The 17,907-nt window shown below is 38.0% G+C and overlaps 1 protein-coding gene across 4 annotated transcripts in view; it reads right to left on the bottom strand.

Moving 5' to 3' along the window:
- kcnh1a (potassium voltage-gated channel, subfamily H (eag-related), member 1a) overlaps positions 1-17,907 on the bottom strand; it is a 111,152-nt gene that overhangs the window by 87,066 nt on the left and 6,179 nt on the right. For all 4 annotated transcript variants that reach the window (XM_049464121.1, XM_049464122.1, XM_049464123.1 and 1 more), the window contains 4 exons: positions 10,773-10,896; positions 5,447-5,553; positions 3,884-4,012; positions 818-936 (listed from right to left, as the gene is read on the bottom strand). In XM_049464121.1, the coding sequence (XP_049320078.1) occupies positions 818-936; positions 3,884-4,012; positions 5,447-5,553; positions 10,773-10,896 (479 nt within the window). The remainder of the gene's footprint in view (positions 1-817; positions 937-3,883; positions 4,013-5,446; positions 5,554-10,772; positions 10,897-17,907) is intronic.

The raw sequence follows: 17,907 nt of genomic DNA, 5'->3' as shown, positions 1-17,907 counted from the left end.
TGTTGCTAACCCTGGCTAGCACTGCTGGAGCAGCATTAGCATTACCCACTAACCACACTAAGCATTAGTTCTGTTTCCATTTAGAGGTGAGTATTATTGGCCTGTGACCTGTTGCTAACTCTGGCTAGCACTGCTGAAGCAGCATTAGCATAACCCACTAACCATGCTAAGCTTTAGCTCTTGTGCCATTTAGAGGTGAGTATTACTGGCCTGTGACCTGTTGCTAACCCTGGCTTGCACTGCTGGAGCAGAATTAGCATTACCCACTAACCACGCTCAGCGTTAGCTCTGTTTCCATTTAGAGGTGAGTATTATTGGCCTGTGACCTGTTGCTAACCCTGGCTAGCACTGCTGAAGTAGACCAAACTCTGGGCCTTTGATCCTGCTACTAGGATTCGGACCAAAACACCAAAATAAGTGTGAAAGCACCATTAATAACCAACAGAGCCTCTGATATTACAGATCTGCAACAGATTTACAGGGTTGTTTACTGAAGCTGTTATATGTTTTGATGCCTAGTGATGCTTTTCTTAAAGAAAAGCAGAAGGATGCTTCCCGGTTTCATCTGTTTTATTTGGTACAGTGTAAAATGTCCCTGACTGAAGAAGTAGAGGAACAGGCTCACAGGCTTCACAGTTCAGAATAAAAGCCGGAGAGCCGAGGCAGAGCGGCTTTCAGAGAGCGGCTGCATGAATCCGAAGGGTTTGATCTTGGATGATGTGCCGTTGCCATTGTCACAGATCTGTGCGATGGCATTGTCTCTGCAAGCGCACTCACACTCGAGCACACACACTCGCACACACGTGCACCAACGTACCTCAGCCAGCCGCGAGTGCTTGTGAACGTTCTCTCCTTTGGCAACGGTAGGCTGGAGCTGCTGTAGAACTCCTCTGCTGCTGGTCAGAGCTCGGGTCAAGCGTGCAAATTTACCCCAACCTGCGCACACAGGTAACACCATCAATAAACATCCTCACAACCTAATGAAAAACGTTTCTCAATGTTTAGTAGCTTAAACAGCTGGTTGGGTGATCATAAAGCTAACATAAGAAGACCTAACATCTAGCTAACGTCAAAATTAGTAGGTAATATCTAATTCATATCAGAATATCAGAAAACATCTACATCAACATCTAGTTAACATTATTATTTAAGTTAACACTTACCTAAAATCTGCTAGAACAGTTCACACCCAGAAAACATCAGCAAGTTGTAAGTAGTTAGGAGTAGTTAACATTTAGATAACATTAGCTAAAGTAGTTATCATCTAGTTAACATCTAGTTACAGTACTCTCATTTAGAATTGTCAACATCTACCCAGCTTACAATTTTTAGTAAGATGAACATTTTCTGAATGTTACATTTAACATTCCTAAAATGTTTAATCTGTTGAGTTTAAGCTGGATGTGCTTAAAATGTTTTTATCTAACATTTTTAAACATTCTATTAACTTGTTAACTGCAACGTCACTTGTGTATATGTTTTACTTTTTAGTTTTACGAATGTTACTTTTAACATTTCCATAATGTTAATTTTTAACTGTTTGGGAACATCATGTGAAAAACGTTTTAATAACGTGATGCAAACCATTATTATTTCACATGCTTTCAGAACGTTCCTGATAACATTAGCTAGAGTAGTTAAAATCTAAGTAACATTAGCTAGAGTAGTTAACATCTAGATAACATTAGCTAGAGAGGTTAACATCTAGATAACATTGGCTAGAGTAGTTAACATCTAGATAACATTAGCTAGAGTAGTTAAAATCTAAGTAACATTAGCTAGAGTAGTTAACATCTAGATAACATTAGCTAGAGAGGTTAACATCTAGATAACATTAGCTAGAGAGGTTAACATCTAGATAACATTAACTAGAGTAGTTAGCATCTAGAGAACATTAGTTAGAGTAGTTAACATCTAGAGAAAATTAGTTAGAGTAGTTAAAATCTAGATAACATCAGCTAGGGTGGTTAACATCTAGATAACATTAGCTAGAGTAGTTAACATCTAGATAACATTGGCTAGAGTAGTTAACATCTAGATAACATTAGCTAGAAAAGTTAACATCTAGATAACATCAGCTAGAGTAGTTAACATCTAGATAACATTAACTAGAGTAGTTAACATCTAGATAACATTAGCTAGAGTAGTTAACATCTAGATAACATTAACTAGAGTAGTTAACATCTAGATAACATTAGCTAGAGTAGTTAACATCTAGATAACATTAACTAGAGTAGTTAACATCTAGATAACATTAACTAGAGTCGTTAGCATCTAGAGAACATTAGTTAGAGTAGTTAACATCTAGAGAAAATTAGTTAGAGTAGTTAAAATCTAGATAACATCAGCTAGGGTGGTTAACATCTAGATAACATTAGCTAGAGTAGTTAACATCTAGATAACATTAGCTAGAGTAGTTAAAATCTAAGTAACATTAGCTAGAGTAGTTAACATCTAGATAACATTAGCTAGAGAGGTTAACATCTAGATAACATTAGCTAGAGAGGTTAACATCTAGATAACATTAACTAGAGTAGTTAGCATCTAGAGAACATTAGTTAGAGTAGTTAACATCTAGAGAAAATTAGTTAGAGTAGTTAAAATCTAGATAACATCAGCTAGGGTGGTTAACATCTAGATAACATTAGCTAGAGTAGTTAACATCTAGATAACATTGGCTAGAGTAGTTAACATCTAGATAACATTAGCTAGAAAAGTTAACATCTAGATAACATCAGCTAGAGTAGTTAACATCTAGATAACATTAACTAGAGTAGTTAACATCTAGATAACATTAGCTAGAGTAGTTAACATCTAGATAACATTAACTAGAGTAGTTAACATCTAGATAACATTAGCTAGAGTAGTTAACATCTAGATAACATTAACTAGAGTAGTTAACATCTAGATAACATTAACTAGAGTCGTTAGCATCTAGAGAACATTAGTTAGAGTAGTTAACATCTAGAGAAAATTAGTTAGAGTAGTTAAAATCTAGATAACATCAGCTAGGGTGGTTAACATCTAGATAACATTAGCTAGAGTAGTTAACATCTAGATAACATTGGCTAGAGTAGTTAACATCTAGATAACATTAGCTAGAAAAGTTAACATCTAGATAACATCAGCTAGAGTTGTTAACATCTAGATAACATTAGCTAGAGTAGTTAACATCTAGATAACATTAGCTAGAGTAGTTAACATCTAGATAACATTAGCTAGAGTAGTTAACATCTAGATAACATTAACTAGAGTAGTTAACATCTAGATAACATTAACTAGAGTAGTTAACATCTAGATAACATTGGCTAGAGTAGTTAACATCTAGATAACATTAGCTAGAAAAGTTAACATCTAGATAACATCAGCTAGAGTTGTTAACATCTAGATAACATTAGCTAGAGTAGTTAACATCTAGATAACATCAGCTAGGGTGGTTAACATCTAGATAACATTAGCTAGAGTAGTTAACATCTAGATAACATCAGCTAGAGTAGTTAACATCTAGATAACATTAACTAGAGTAGTTAACATCTAGATAACATTAGCTAGAGTAGTTAACATCTAGATAACATTAGCTAGAGTAGTTAACATCTAGATAACATTAACTAGAGTAGTTAACATCTAGATAACATTAACTAGAGTAGTTAACATCTAGATAACATTAGCTAGAGTAGTTAACATCTAGATAACATTAGCTAGAGTAGTTAACATCTAGATAACATTAGCTAGAGTAGTTAGCACCACATTACCATCAGTAATTTACATCAAGCTAACATTTGCAAGTATTTGACATCTTGCCAATGATAAAAGTTTGTTTTTGAAAAGGCTAAGAAATTCTTCGAAAATATGAAACAAAATAGAGGTTTTAGGCCACACCCACCTTTGGAGGAGTCGTCCTCTATTGGTTGTTTGAATGCTGTTATGTCACTAAACGTGCAAAGGAAGAGCACCACCTTTTCCTGTTCGTTCCGAATGGGAGCAATTTTCACAAAGAACCACACCGGCGTTCCTGATAAAACACACACAAACACACACATCAAAGATTTTAGAGAGTGTATGTGCTTTCTGTCTGTCTGTCTGTCTGTCTGTCTGTCTCACACACTCTCACTCCTTGTCTGTTTCTCTCGCACACTCAGGGTGTTTTTAATGTGTTACATTGTATACACAGCAGCACATATGCAGTCCCATGGTGCCCACATGCAGTCCTCCAGGTGGACGGTTGTTTCTGGTTGAGAGTATGCCGTGCAGTAGTGGCTGCTGAGTGCTGAGTATAAATAGTTGTGTGTAAAACGTGTAAATTGTAAAGCGTTCTTGGGTTTCTAGAAAGTGATTAGTGTGACTGGTTATCCCTCAGGTTGTGAGAGGCTGTGATGTAGAGAGAAGAGAGTATGATGATGTCACTCTTCTCTTCTAATAAATAGCAGAGTTTCTCTTTCACTTAGTCTCTTTGTTTTCTTTGTGTTTGTGTGTCTCTCTCTCTTTTTCTCTCTTGCAAACTCTCACTATCTCTGTATGTGACTCTCTCTCTCTATCTCTCTCTCTCTCTCTCTCTCTCTCTTGTTTTCCTCATGTGCACTCTCTCTCCCATTGCCTCTATCTCATGTACTCTGTCTCTCTCTCACTTGCAAACTCTCACTATATCTATCTGTCTCTCTGTCGTGTGCATAATCTCTCTCAATGCCTCTTTCTTTTTTTTGTTTTTCACATTGCCTCTCTTTGTCTCATGCACACTTTCTCTCTTTCTCTGTGTGTCTCTCTCTCTCACAAACTCTCACTCTCTTTCTCTATCTCTCTCTCTGTGTCTCTCTCTCACACAAATTCCTACTATCTCTCACTTACAAACCTTCATGCACTCTTTCTGTCTCTGTCTCTCTCTCTCTCTCTCTCTCAAAAACTCACATTCTCTTTCACTCTGTCTCTCTCTCTTCTGCAAACTCTCGCTTTTGCTCCCTCTCTTTTTTTTCCTATCCCTCTCTTATGCACACTTTCTCTGTTTCTCTCTGTCACACACTTGAACCCCCAACTCCAAACACACTGTTGCACATTTCACTGTCACTTAAACTCACACCCAACAAACACCAGTTTTTATTGATTTATTTTCTCAGATAAACACAGTTATTTATCTAAACATCACCTTTCTTCTCCGGCGTTCCGTACTGTCCCGTTCCCGTCACTGCAGGAACATTCGGTCCACGCCGAGGACAACTCACACACTAAACTCTCATTATGTCGTCGCTGGCCGACAGATTAGCGCTGTTAAAGTTGTTCCTCTGCAGAAGTAAACACGCTGCTCGGCCTGAACTCCACCTCATGCATATTCATAAAGCTCACGCAAAACCATTAGCATAATAAAGCACAGTGCTAGGACCTATTACCCACAGCCCAGATGGATGTGTGTGTATGTGTGTGTGTGTGTGTGTGTAGCAGCAGCTTCAGTACTCACTATTCTTTTTATACATCAGGATTTCAAACGAGTTCATCTCATAGTTTTCAAAGGTCAGTCGAACTTTTTCCGTCGTGTCTTTGTCCGTGAGCTCTCCGTACATGAAGCTGAGGGAGGAGAAAACACAGCATCTTAAAATCTTAAACATCTTAAAAATTGTCCTGTGGTGTGACTGTCTCTAGCATGGCTTAATACATAAAAAAAAATCATAACAAAAAAAAACCACTTGTTGGCATAGAGTGCTCCAACGGTCTAACAAACTACCACTATAATCGGAACAGGGTTCACTTGTTTGAATCCCGGTCATGCTGCTTGCCATCAGTTGCCAGAGCCCTGAGAGAGCACAATTGTCCCTGCTCTCTGTCTGGGTGGGTAGATGGCATCAGCAGCAGTTGGAAAAGAGGTGGTGGCAGACTTCACATGTATCAGAGGAGGAATGTGCTAGTCTTCACCCTCCTGGTGTTGTAGCATCAACAGTGATTGGGGATATACAGCTCAAATAGCAGCTGAATGGATGGGACAACTGGCCTAGCTAAATTGAGAGAAAATTACAAATAAAATAAAAAAATAAAACACTCCTGTTGTTATGGCAGCAGATCCAGAGGTCCAAAAATAATGGATGCATGAAACCGTGAGTTAAAAGACTTATAAAAAAAGTCTTTATATAAGAAAAATGCAAATCCAAAATCCTGTTTTTACAGATTCCTTCCAATAATTTCCAAACACTATAAGCAAGGTCAAAAAACTGTGTGAATCCTTGCTCTCAAATCCTTCACTCACTCATCTAGTGCTCTACAGGCTCAAGAGCATCTTTTTTGCACCCTAATAAAATAAGAGTCCCATAGTAAATTTCCTGTTTTAAATTAAACTGACATTAAAGTTACTTACATAAAATAACACAAATATTACAAAAATACTCAAAACAAATCAAACAAATATGGAATCTTTTTTATGGTCCTAACACCTGTTGTAAACATAATTTGAATAAAAAAAAATATATATATATATATATTTTAAATAGACATTCATGCAAATGTGACTATTATTCACTGACAAAAGTCAAAAACATCCTTTGGTGTAAAGAAAAATATCACTGGTGGATCACAAAAGCTTTTTATATAATTCCAGCTTTTTTAAAGATTTTAATTATTTTACTACTTTACTGATTTTACAGTGCAATAATTGCAGTAACATATTTAGCTGTTTTTGCTAAAAAAATTGTATTGCGGTAGTGATTATTTTTATATTGTCTCAAAAATAGTCAGATTTCACACTAAATAAATATACAGTTCTGGAAAAATAAGAGACCACCTAAAAAATGTTGTTTCTTAGATTTTACCAAGTTGAAAACCTCTAGAATATAATCAAGAGGAATCAATCAAACCAAGCTGAACTGCTTTGCACCAGGAGTAAAGGCATAAAGTTATCCAAAAGCAGTGTGTAAGACTGGTGGAGGAAAACATGCCAAGATGCATGAAAACTGTGATTTAAAACCAGGGTCTTAAAGATTTGTGAATATGAACTTGTTTTCTTTGCATTATTTGAAGTCTGAAAGGTCTGCATGTTTTTGTTATTTCAGTCATTTAAATGCAAATAAGTGCTCTAAATATTTTTTTTTTTAATTTGGGAGAAATGTTTATTTTACTCAAACATAAACCTATAAATAGCAAAAGCAGATAATCTGATTCAGAAACTGAAGTGGTCTCTTAATTTTTTTCCAGAGCTGTATATGAGTTACAAACCCATGTACTGAGTCAAAATAACTCAGAACTGCACTTTAAAAGCCAAATATAAAGTCTGCAGGCCTCTGTTTAACAACATCATCTTTTCAATTTTTCTCTCCATCTTTTTCCTTTCCTCTCTCTCTCCCTCCATCTCTCTCTGAATGGCTGAAAAGCATTTAAAAGCTTTCTATTTAGTCATTAGACTGAATCTGTCTACACACACTCAGTGTACATGGTGTGCTGATCAGATTATTCCATTTGCAGCCAATAGCTAATTTACAAACGCAGGTTTTTAATACAGAGTGAGAGAAGGAGAGAGAGAGAGAGAGAGAGAGAGAGAGAGAGAGAGAGAGAGAAAAAATAAAAAGAGACTGATAGAAAGAGAGAGAAGGAGGAACCAAAGCAAATTTGAAAAAGCAATGCTAAAGAGAGACAAAGATAGAGAGAGAGAGAAAGAGAGAGAGAGTGATGGGGGAATGTTCTGTTCCCGGGTTCTAAAAATAAAGTTTGTCTTTCATTGGCGTCGGGCTGCGGATGTAATGAGCTTGTCTTGTGTGTTCGGCAAGCCAGCAAACCTGATGCATATCAGCCAGCTTCTGCATTAACACTGCCAGGAACACAGCATTTTCTCTGTCTGTCTCTCACACACACACACACACACAGCTGCACATCCGCCACACACCACACTCAAACCAATTAAAGCTATTAAAGATTAAATGTTTGGCCAGAAATTAAATAGACACAAATTTTCTCCTTTCACTTGTTAAAATAAAGCTGCTTAAAACTAATAAAATCCATAAAACAATCAGTTTTGGTTCAATACAGAATCATGTATACAAGAACTTTTACATCAACAATAAACGCAATACAGAATAAAATAACATTACTGTTTCTTTAAACAACCTGCTCTCGTGCACCTTCACAGTGTGAACAATCACACCAGTTTTCTCTGTTGAGAAGTTCAGAAGCACTGCGCCGTTAAAATACCAATCTGCCAAAGTCAGAGCACATCTGGCTCTTAAAGTGACACTCTCATTGGTTTAATTCACGCTACGCCCAAAATTAGACACCAAGCAAATATAAAGATTACGACACATTGAATTTTAATTAAGACTGAGACCAGTGGAAGGTGAGAACTGAGGGAAGGGTAGTTTTCTAAATGCCCGTCTATGAAAAATCGTTTCAAAGCAGCGTCTACAAATATTAATATATCAGGCAACAAATCACTTCAGACACCAAATGCTTCTCGGCTGATTGAACCATAGACTGTGTATAGCTGGACAGAGCATCATCTCTTAAAAGTGACGCCACCACAGGTCGGGCGCCCCCTGCTGTTCGTTGTCAGAAAGCTGCGTAACCCCACCCATCCCCATAGGTTTCAATGGCAGAACAGACAACTTTCAATCACGTTTTTTTTCTAATATACTGTAATTCTAACTCCATTATTTAAAAGCATCAGCTAGTGTAACCTCTGCTTATATTTTCTAATTTTTATATCCCTACAGAATTTGTTTTTAAAAACGGTATTGAGCTCTATTCAAAAAAGGTGTGGTTATTGTAAAAGGGCTGGTTATGGGCGGGACCAATAACAGACCGTCAGCTCTGCTCCGCTCCGCTCTGCAGCCTGTGACCTCGAGGCAGCCCTCAGGGGCGGGGTTATTTAAATGAGTAGGCTGCTCTACACAGTCTTTCTCCCTCCTCTGGTCTCTACTGCGCTCTACATACTCGGGTATCAGGATCGCCAACATGGCGGAAGATTTTGGCTTCATTTTCATTGAATGAATGGGAACGGCGACACGGCGTCCATCTTTTTTTACAGTCTCTGCATTGAACTATCGCTTTAAAATGAATGGAGGAGGACTGATCTGCTCTTCATCTCTTCCCAGCTCTCTGGTTCTCTGCTGCCCTGTTGATTATCCTCATGTGTGGGGGAACGAGTTGAAATATCACGTTTTAACGGGTCAGCCATCTGGAGGCTAATCCCAGAAATTCTGCTCACCGGAGAATCACCATGGCTCTGTTTGGACAGAGGAGCTCAGCATTCAGATCAGATCTGTCATGTCCGTTTTGCTCTGACCGGATCTGATATATCTGATACGTACACTTGCTCGGGCTGAGATACCACTGGAGATCAGTTCTGACAGGTCTTCAGGATTCAACCAATCGGAGGCAGGAGAAAGTGGGTCAACAGGCTGTTTTCTGTCAGTTACACTGGATTCATGAAGGTTTACATCAACATGCTTTCACTGTAGAGTTTGATTGTTTAAATTCCATACAAACACTGTGTAACAATATGTTTTACAAGTTGTACTATGAACAATACATATAGAGACTAAGCTCTGCGACTATGATAGGAAGATCGCTGGTTCGAATCCTGTTCATGTAGCTTGCCATCGACTACCGGAGCCCTGAGAAAGCACAATTGGCCTTGCTCTCTGGGTGGGTAGATGGCGCTCTCTCCCCACATCACACCACAGGGTGGTGTGATGTTGCTCAGCACAAGGCGTCTGTGAGCTGATGTATCAGAACCGAGTTTAAATGAGTTTTCACACCTGTAGTTTGTTTCTCTGGTCCGAATCAGCTGATGTGTTTGTTTAGTCTGAGCGTTTCCCCCTTGGCTTGATTTATTTTCACACAGGCAAAATTAAAACTGACCGCACCAAAATGCGCCCTGTGAAGCTGATTACACGCTGAATGCTGAACATTTCAAACTGTGCATTCAAACACAGTATTTTCAATGGGTCGCGCTTCATCCACACTGTAAACCCACAATTTGCTAGTATTGACCCACGCCCCTTGACTGGGCAGAGAAGAAGAAAAGAGGGGGAGCGAACTCAGAGTTTGGGGTGGAGTTCGGGGTACCTTCGCTGTAAAGCGTGAAGCCGAAGCCCCCCCTCTCATGAAGAGAAACATGAGAAAAGAATAAAACTAAAGAAGAAGGAAAATGGGGAGGAGGTGGGTGCGAGGTTGTTCAACGAGCAGGTAGAGAGGAAGTGACGGTTTAAATAGGCAAGGAAGTGGGAGGAGTGAGGGCGTGGATCACCTTCCAAAACTTAGCTATAAATAAAAAGCTCCACTTAGTTTGAACTCAAACAAGTTAGGTTTGTTTCATGTAAAATTGGCTATTCACAAGCATAACTCAACTATATAAAATTAGGTGAACATTTGTGGGCACGTATACATTCAAACAAAGACCTTTGAGTTGAGTCAACTAATAATAACTGTGTTTAGTTGCATTTTGGGTGTGTCCTCCAGTTTTTGACATTCACCATCTACTACCCGGGGTTAGTAACAGGCTACAGGTCAATAATACTCACCTCTAAACAGCCAAAGAGCTAGCACTTAGCCTGATTAGCAACTAATGCTAATACTGGTGGAGAACTAAACTGAAACCCCTGTATAACTCTGCACTTCAGCAGTGTGGCTTTACTGCTTCTTACAAGCTGACTGGTAAAATTCATTCAGGCGCACCAGATCATAAGGCACACTGAAGATTTTTGGGAAAATTAAAGGATTTTAAGTGCACCTTATAGTGTGAAAAATATAGTAGGTGTTTCTAATAAAGTGGCCAGCAAGCACACGCAGACGTCTCTAACTCTCACCTGCAGGTGCTGCTCTTCTGCATGACCTCTGCACGGTGATATCCGGAGAGTTTGCAGAAGCCATCGTTACTGTAGACGATGGGCCAGTCCACGATCTGTGCATTCCCCAGCACAAAGTTAGTGTCTGTGGAGAAAAAAGAGAGAGAGAGAGGGGCGGGGGGAGAGAGGGAAGCAGAAAGAATGACCAGGTACATGGTTAAAGGCCAAAGGGTCATCTCCAGGTCGGTCACTATATGGGAAGATCATGAGGAGGAAGAGGGGTGTGTGCTGTTATGGTGGTTGAAGCTATGAAAAGCTTGTATGGTCGAATGGATTAAAACCCTCTTTGTGATCGGCCCAAACCTGGCTGTGTAGTTTAGCATAGCATAGCATAGCCTAGCATAGCATAGCATAGCCTAGCATAGCATAGCACAGCTACAACAGGTCCTCAACCCTTTCCACACTCACAGCCCACCGGTTTATAACGAAAAAAATCTCAACCTCAACCTCAAACTCAATTTCTCTAGTGCTGACACTGAAAATATGAAAACAACTGATTTAAAGACATATAATCATTTTCAGTTTAATTATCAGAAAATGTGCAAAGATGTTAAACAAGTAGAAAAGAGGAGGTTTCTTTTTAAGGCTGTAACTCCAACAAGAACTCTATGAAAGTCATACAGCCATATACACTGTTCTCCACATCTGTGATGAACATATAAATACACATAACAAAAACGTAATATTTACAACCGCACACCATAGCCTTCATAAGCTAGTCAGTTAACTCTGCAGACATTATTACAACACCGCTGGGTAGTTATACAAGACCAGCCTAACATCAGTTTAAATGTAGAGAGAACAAAATACTCTACATTAAAGTTCTAATTAGCATCTTAACTAGGGAGTGTTAAACTAATGCCTTATCTATCAATTTACTCTGTAAACTAATCAAAAATACAAGATCATACATACAAATATACAGCTCTGGAAAAAATAAGAGACTTATTAAAAATGATGAGTTTCTTTGATTTTACCAAATTGAAAACCTCTGGAATATAATCAAGAGGAAGATGTATGATCACAAGCCATCAAACCAAACTGAACTGCTTGAAGGCATAAAGTTATCCAAAAGCAGTGTGTAAGACTGGTGGAGGAGAACATGCCAAGATGCATGAAAACTGTGATTAAAAACCAGGGTTATTGCACCAAATATTGATTTTTTAACTCTTAAAACTTAACTATGAATATTAAATTGTTTTCTTTGCTTTATTCGAGGTCTGAAAGCTCTGCATCTTTTTTGTTATTTCAGCCATTTCTCATTTTCTGCAAATAAATACTCTAAACGATGATATTTTTATTTGGAATTTGGGAAAAATGTTGTCTGTAGTAAAACAACAAATATATACCTATAAATAGCAAAATCAGAGAAACTGATTCAGAAACTGAAGTGGTCTCTTAAATTTTTCCAGAGCTTTATTAATAACCTGATAAAATAAATAAAACAATTTTAAATAAATCCATTTTTCCAATTATGTAAGAGCCTGAAACATCAGCACCACCTTCTTGACAGCTGGGCAAAATTACATGCAGAGGCCATGTTATATTTCTATCCACTGTATAATCCTGTAACTTTGCATAACAAAAACCTAATTTAAAAAAGAAACAGTAAAAGGTGCCAGAAAATAGCTGTAAAAAAGTTACAAAATGCTAAATTCATTTTGCAGACACATAATGTGCAGACACATTACATTAAAAAGCCCAGTTGTTAGGTAATAAAACAATTTTAAATAAATTAATTTTCCAGTTATGTAAGAGTCTGAAACATTAGCTACACCTAATTAAAATAGTATTATTATATAGTAATACTATTTAAAATAGTAAAATGTTCCAGAAGATAACTTTTTTGTAAGATACAATCTGTCACTAAATTACTGCTTTCTATCCTTTTTTCTGGCACCCCTGCTGTTATTTTTTTTTTTTTTTTTTTTTAGGTTTTTATCTAGATTTTTCCAGTTATGTAAGAGCCTGAAACATCAGCAACACCTTCCTGAGTCTGAAGGCCCTGCTCACTTGTTTAATTCTTTCTCCTCCTTCACATATACACCTTTTAATCAGAGTGCTGATCCAAATTATACAGAGGCTAATGCTATGCTACATTTCTATCCACAGTCTACCTCCTGAACCTCTATCATAACAGAGGCCTAAGTCTCTCACTTTGTCACAGAGACACTAAAACACCAGCGTGTTTATCTCTTCTGCTTCACCAAAGCTGCAGCAGGAAGGAAGATCCACCGAGGAAGCTCAGCTCTCTCAAACCGTCAGATTCAGCTGACAGCTGTGGAGAAACAGCGCAGGCGGTCCCTGCGGCCGGAATATCCAGCGCCACATCGCGCGAGAGCGGCTGAATAGAAACAAACATCCGAGCCAAATCTCACACGACTGTCATCGCTGCCTCCTCTCAGCTGTCCCGGCCGTCCCGGCTCCAGCGCCGGAGGCTGGGTAATGGCAATCTTGGCCCGTTCCTGAGCCGTCACTCTGGACAGTCGAGTTGTAGAAAGTTCCAGCTTCATTTATCAGGGTGTCACACTGCTGAGCCGACATTTAAGAAATGTCAAACGTGGGACGTCAGGATTCTCACGGAAAGCTGCACTTTCAGCTCCGGGGGATTCAGCCGTGCACCTAATTTAACGTTTTTACCTTCAGAAGAATGGAGACACTAAGCCTGTGATTGGCTTACAGAACGAGTCTGTCATGAACATACCTGTCAAGTCTCCCGTATTTTACTCCCCTTTCCCGCCGTCCTCCCGTATTAGTATTTTCCCGTAAATTTCCCGTAATATATTCAAAATGAAAAAACTTTATTATTGAAGCGACTGACCGCTGTGTGGTGCAGAATCAAGAAGAAAGTCCCGCCTTTCAGGAGAAACAGCCAATCAGCTTGCTGGTTTTGAGGCGTGCGGAGGAGGGTCAGTGTGGGGAAGTTGTTTAAAGCAGTTTTTTAACCCTGATGACTGCCATAAAATTGTGTTTTCCAGCGGATCCAACTAATCAGCTATTAAAAAATCATTTACAATCCTGAGTTTACCTGTTAAAATCCCTTATCGACCATAGATACATTATTATGTATATCCTGTAGCAGTATATTAGACACATCATACCACCACTTACTTTATTAAGTGTCTTCAAACAGAGACAGCTCTAGAATATGCAGTAGAATATGCAGGAACAGGGTGTAGAAACACTGATCTAACGTGACTTCTGTTCATTTCTAGTTTACAGTAACACCAAAAAAGTGAAGATTTATTGTAAATATCTAGAAAAGGTTTTATTAAGGCTGTATTATAAGTAGTAGGAATATAGGAATATCCACAGCATTTCAATGTCAACAAAGGTAGACCTATTACATTCTGATAATCTAATTGTAGTTTGTAAGTGGTTTACAGGTGGTTATTTTAGATCTCTTGTGAACTTGTCTTAAAATGTAAGGGATACTGAACCCGGTTGGGCTAGTTGGATGGCACGAAGGGGGGCGGCGGAAAATTTCCCTAATTTTTAAATCCAAAACTTAACAGGTATGGTCATGAAAGTTGCAAGCTTAACATCTCAGCCTGCCTGGCTTTCACTCACGATAAATAACACACTGAAACCAGAAGGAAAAAAAATAATTTTCTGGCAGCTACAGTGGTTCCCACTTCCAGACAGCTGCCGGACCGTCACTACATGGTCAGTCAGTAGAATGCGAGGTGGTAGCTATGGTATTCCATGTGGTTCGCTAAAGTGTTGCTACATCGATGCAAGGTGGCTGCTGTTACTCAGTAGTTTGTAAGTTATCACTGCGGGAGATGTCGATTTTCTGCTATATTTTCTGAGCAATGGTGCTGCCAGATGGTTGCTATGGTCCTACTAGATAGTGGTTGCTAGATAGTTGCTATGACATTGCTAAGTGGCTGCTCAGGCATTGCTACATTGTCTTTACTTGAGTAGTTGATTAGTTCTTGTCATAATCTGTATTAGAACATTACTAAATAGAGCTATTTACTGTAGACCACTGTAGACTCTTCACAACTTTATACAACTGATGCTCTCAAACACATTAAGAGGCAAGAATTCAAGTATTAACTCAAGTTCAGCACAGCTGTTAAATGAAAGAGATTCCATGTGACTCTACCTCATAAAGCTGACTGAGAAAATCCAGCCAATATGATCAAAGCTGTCAAAATGTAAAACATATTCTGGTTTGTTTAACACTTTTACTGTTTACTAAGTAGTTTCATATATTTTTTTGTTTTTTAGTCTTTATAGTTTTGATCTAAATTAAATAATGAAAAAACACTGAATTTAAGGTGTGTAAAATTTTAAGTGGTCCTGTATATATGTTACAGTTCTGGAAAAAAATAAGAGACCACTTTAAAATGATGAGTTTCTTTGATTTTACCAGATTAAAAACCTCTAAAATGTAATCAAGAGGAAGATGGATAATCTCAAGCCATCAAACCAAACTGAACTGCTTGAATTGTTTCACCAGGAGTAAAGGCATAAAGTTATCCAAAAGCAGTGTGTAAGACTGGTGGAGGAGAACATGGCAAGATTCATAAAAACTGTGATTAAAAACCAGGGTTATTCCATCAAATATTGATTTCTGAACTCTTAAAACTTTATGAATATGAACTTGTTTTCTTTGCATTATTGAGGTCTGAAAGCTCTGCATCTTTTTTTGTTATTTCAGCCATTTTTCCCATTTTCTGCAAATAAATGCTCTAAATGACAATTTTTTATTTGGAATTTGGAAAAAAAAATGTTGTTCGTAGTTCTGGGAATAAAAAAAACGGTGCCTCTATTTCAAGATAATCAATGTTCTTTACTTCAGCCGTCACTGTTTTAATGTTATGGCTGATCGGTGTATGCACATGCTATCAAACTGAAGTACAAAGAGTAGAGATTTATGCTACTTACAGAGGAAGTACAAAAATCATTTAGAGCTGGATAGAGTAGCACTGTTGCCGCTGACAACGTGTCAGTGCTCAGTGAAGCAACAAATACTTTCTTTTCTTCTTCTGTGGATTCATTTCCTCCACTGTAATGTAACACTTGTCGCACGACTGAGGCCACAAACGCATCAAAGACAAAAATCCATTGTGAGCCTGGCTCTGTGATTGGCCCTGAATGTATTTTGGTGAACAGTAATCTACAACAGTGAGAAGATAATCCAGAGTTGGATTAAAATAAGCCTGAAGTAAGATGGCTATGCAGAAAATCCTCCTTTGTGTCACAGATCTTAGTAAAAACACCATGTTGTTGCTGGTTCTTAACGTAATTGATATGTGTAAATCGTGCGCTCAGAAAAGCATATTAGAAAAAAGTTGGATCAGCATGGAAAGCGTATTGATGAATCAAACATATTTCATGTTTTATCTGGTCAATTTTGTTTTTATTTATTAATTAAGCAATAATACACGAGAGGGAGTGCTGTAACGTGTAATATTGGCACTGCTGTGTTGTGGTCGTAGGCACAAGGCCGCAGGCTATTACACGTTATAGCACAAACCTCGAGTGTATTATTGCGATTATATCACAGTTCCATTATCGCTGTTTAATAAAAGATTTTGGAGTTAAAGAGGATGAGAAAATGCGATTTTCAGATAGTCAAAATAGTTCCATAGCTGCTCTGCTTGTAGCTGCGCTGTAAGCTCTGCATTGTTGACAGGTTGGCAGGGTGGCCTCTATTATCAGCCATTTCAGTCTAAGATGTGAAAAACTAAGCTTACTGTAAATAACCTTAAGCGCTTTACTTATCCAAACAAACAGTTTTAGGAGAGAAATCTGTGTAGATTAAAATCCAGTGCTCATCTGACTTTGAAAACAATATATTTTTTAAGAATTAAAGTTTTGTTTACTTCAGCGCCTCCAGTGGCAAAAAATATATATATACACTTAAGCTTTTATTTTAATAAGAAAAACTCTTAACCTGATATTGGTGGCCGATAATAATGTGGATTTCTGAATCGCTTATTTACTTGTGTGGACCAGGCCTTTTCCTGTGCTCATGTTGGAGACATGCCGTTTCTGCACTGTGTCTATGTGATCCAGCGGATCCCAGTGGTGTATAATAACATTGCATTTGGTTTGTATTTGGTTTGTAAGCGCTGCATCGTTGCTAGGTTACCTGTATGTGGCGGAGTAATACATGGGGAGCTTCGGTTACAGTGCATTACTGCTAATAATGTCACTCATAAATCGCCTCTCAGCCAATCACATTGCAAGGTCGGAACTAACTGTGGTATTATGTACAGTATCTCACAATTCTGCAAATATTTTATTAGATATTTTTTATAAGAAATACTATAAAAATGAAACTTGAATATAGCAGATTAGTAAGTGTACAGCTTATATAACAGTATAGATGTACTGTCTTCTGAAAATAACTCACACAAAGCTAATAATGTCTGAAAAGTTGGCAACAAAATTGAGAACACCTCACAGTGAACATGTCACCATCACTGACTATGGAAATGGAACTGTGTTCTCTGAACTGATGGAGCTCTATCCAGTACCTTTGGGACGAGTGGGAGTTCCTGACCTAATCAATACCAACAGAAGTACCCGACCTCAATTGCACTCCCATGGCTAAAAGCAATCAGATTCTTATAGCAATGATGCAACACCTAGTATAAAGCCTTCTTAGAAGAGTAGAGCCAGCTACTGCAGCACAGCATAGGCCTACACCCTGGTAATGCCCTTGAATCCTGAAAAAACACTGGGCCAAGAAACGTGTTTCCTTTAGAAATTTGAAAATATAGTGTATTTATATATAGTAAAAAACTGATGGACAGATAAAAAAATACATTTTGACATGAAAACAACACAATCTAGTCTTACAGAGGTCATGTTTCAATGCTGCCTAGAAACATAGAGCAGGGCTGCACAGTATTTGACTGTCTAAAGTGGGTCCAATTATACAAAAAGCCATAGCAGAACGTTCAGCACATGCTTTTGGCTGAAATACAATTAATACAAACCTTATCCTATTATCTAACTGCTAAACGCATGTTTACACACCTAGGCATATTAACTGGTTCACAAACTCACTAGTTTTATAATATTACCAGTGAATTATGGGAGATATTATTTACTCACATCCTTCAAATTTTATAAA

This window comes from Astyanax mexicanus, chromosome 14 (assembly GCF_023375975.1).
Source record: "Astyanax mexicanus isolate ESR-SI-001 chromosome 14, AstMex3_surface, whole genome shotgun sequence".
Taxonomy (NCBI): Eukaryota; Metazoa; Chordata; class Actinopteri; order Characiformes; family Acestrorhamphidae; genus Astyanax; species Astyanax mexicanus.
This window is presented reverse-complemented; position numbering and strand designations above follow the sequence as displayed.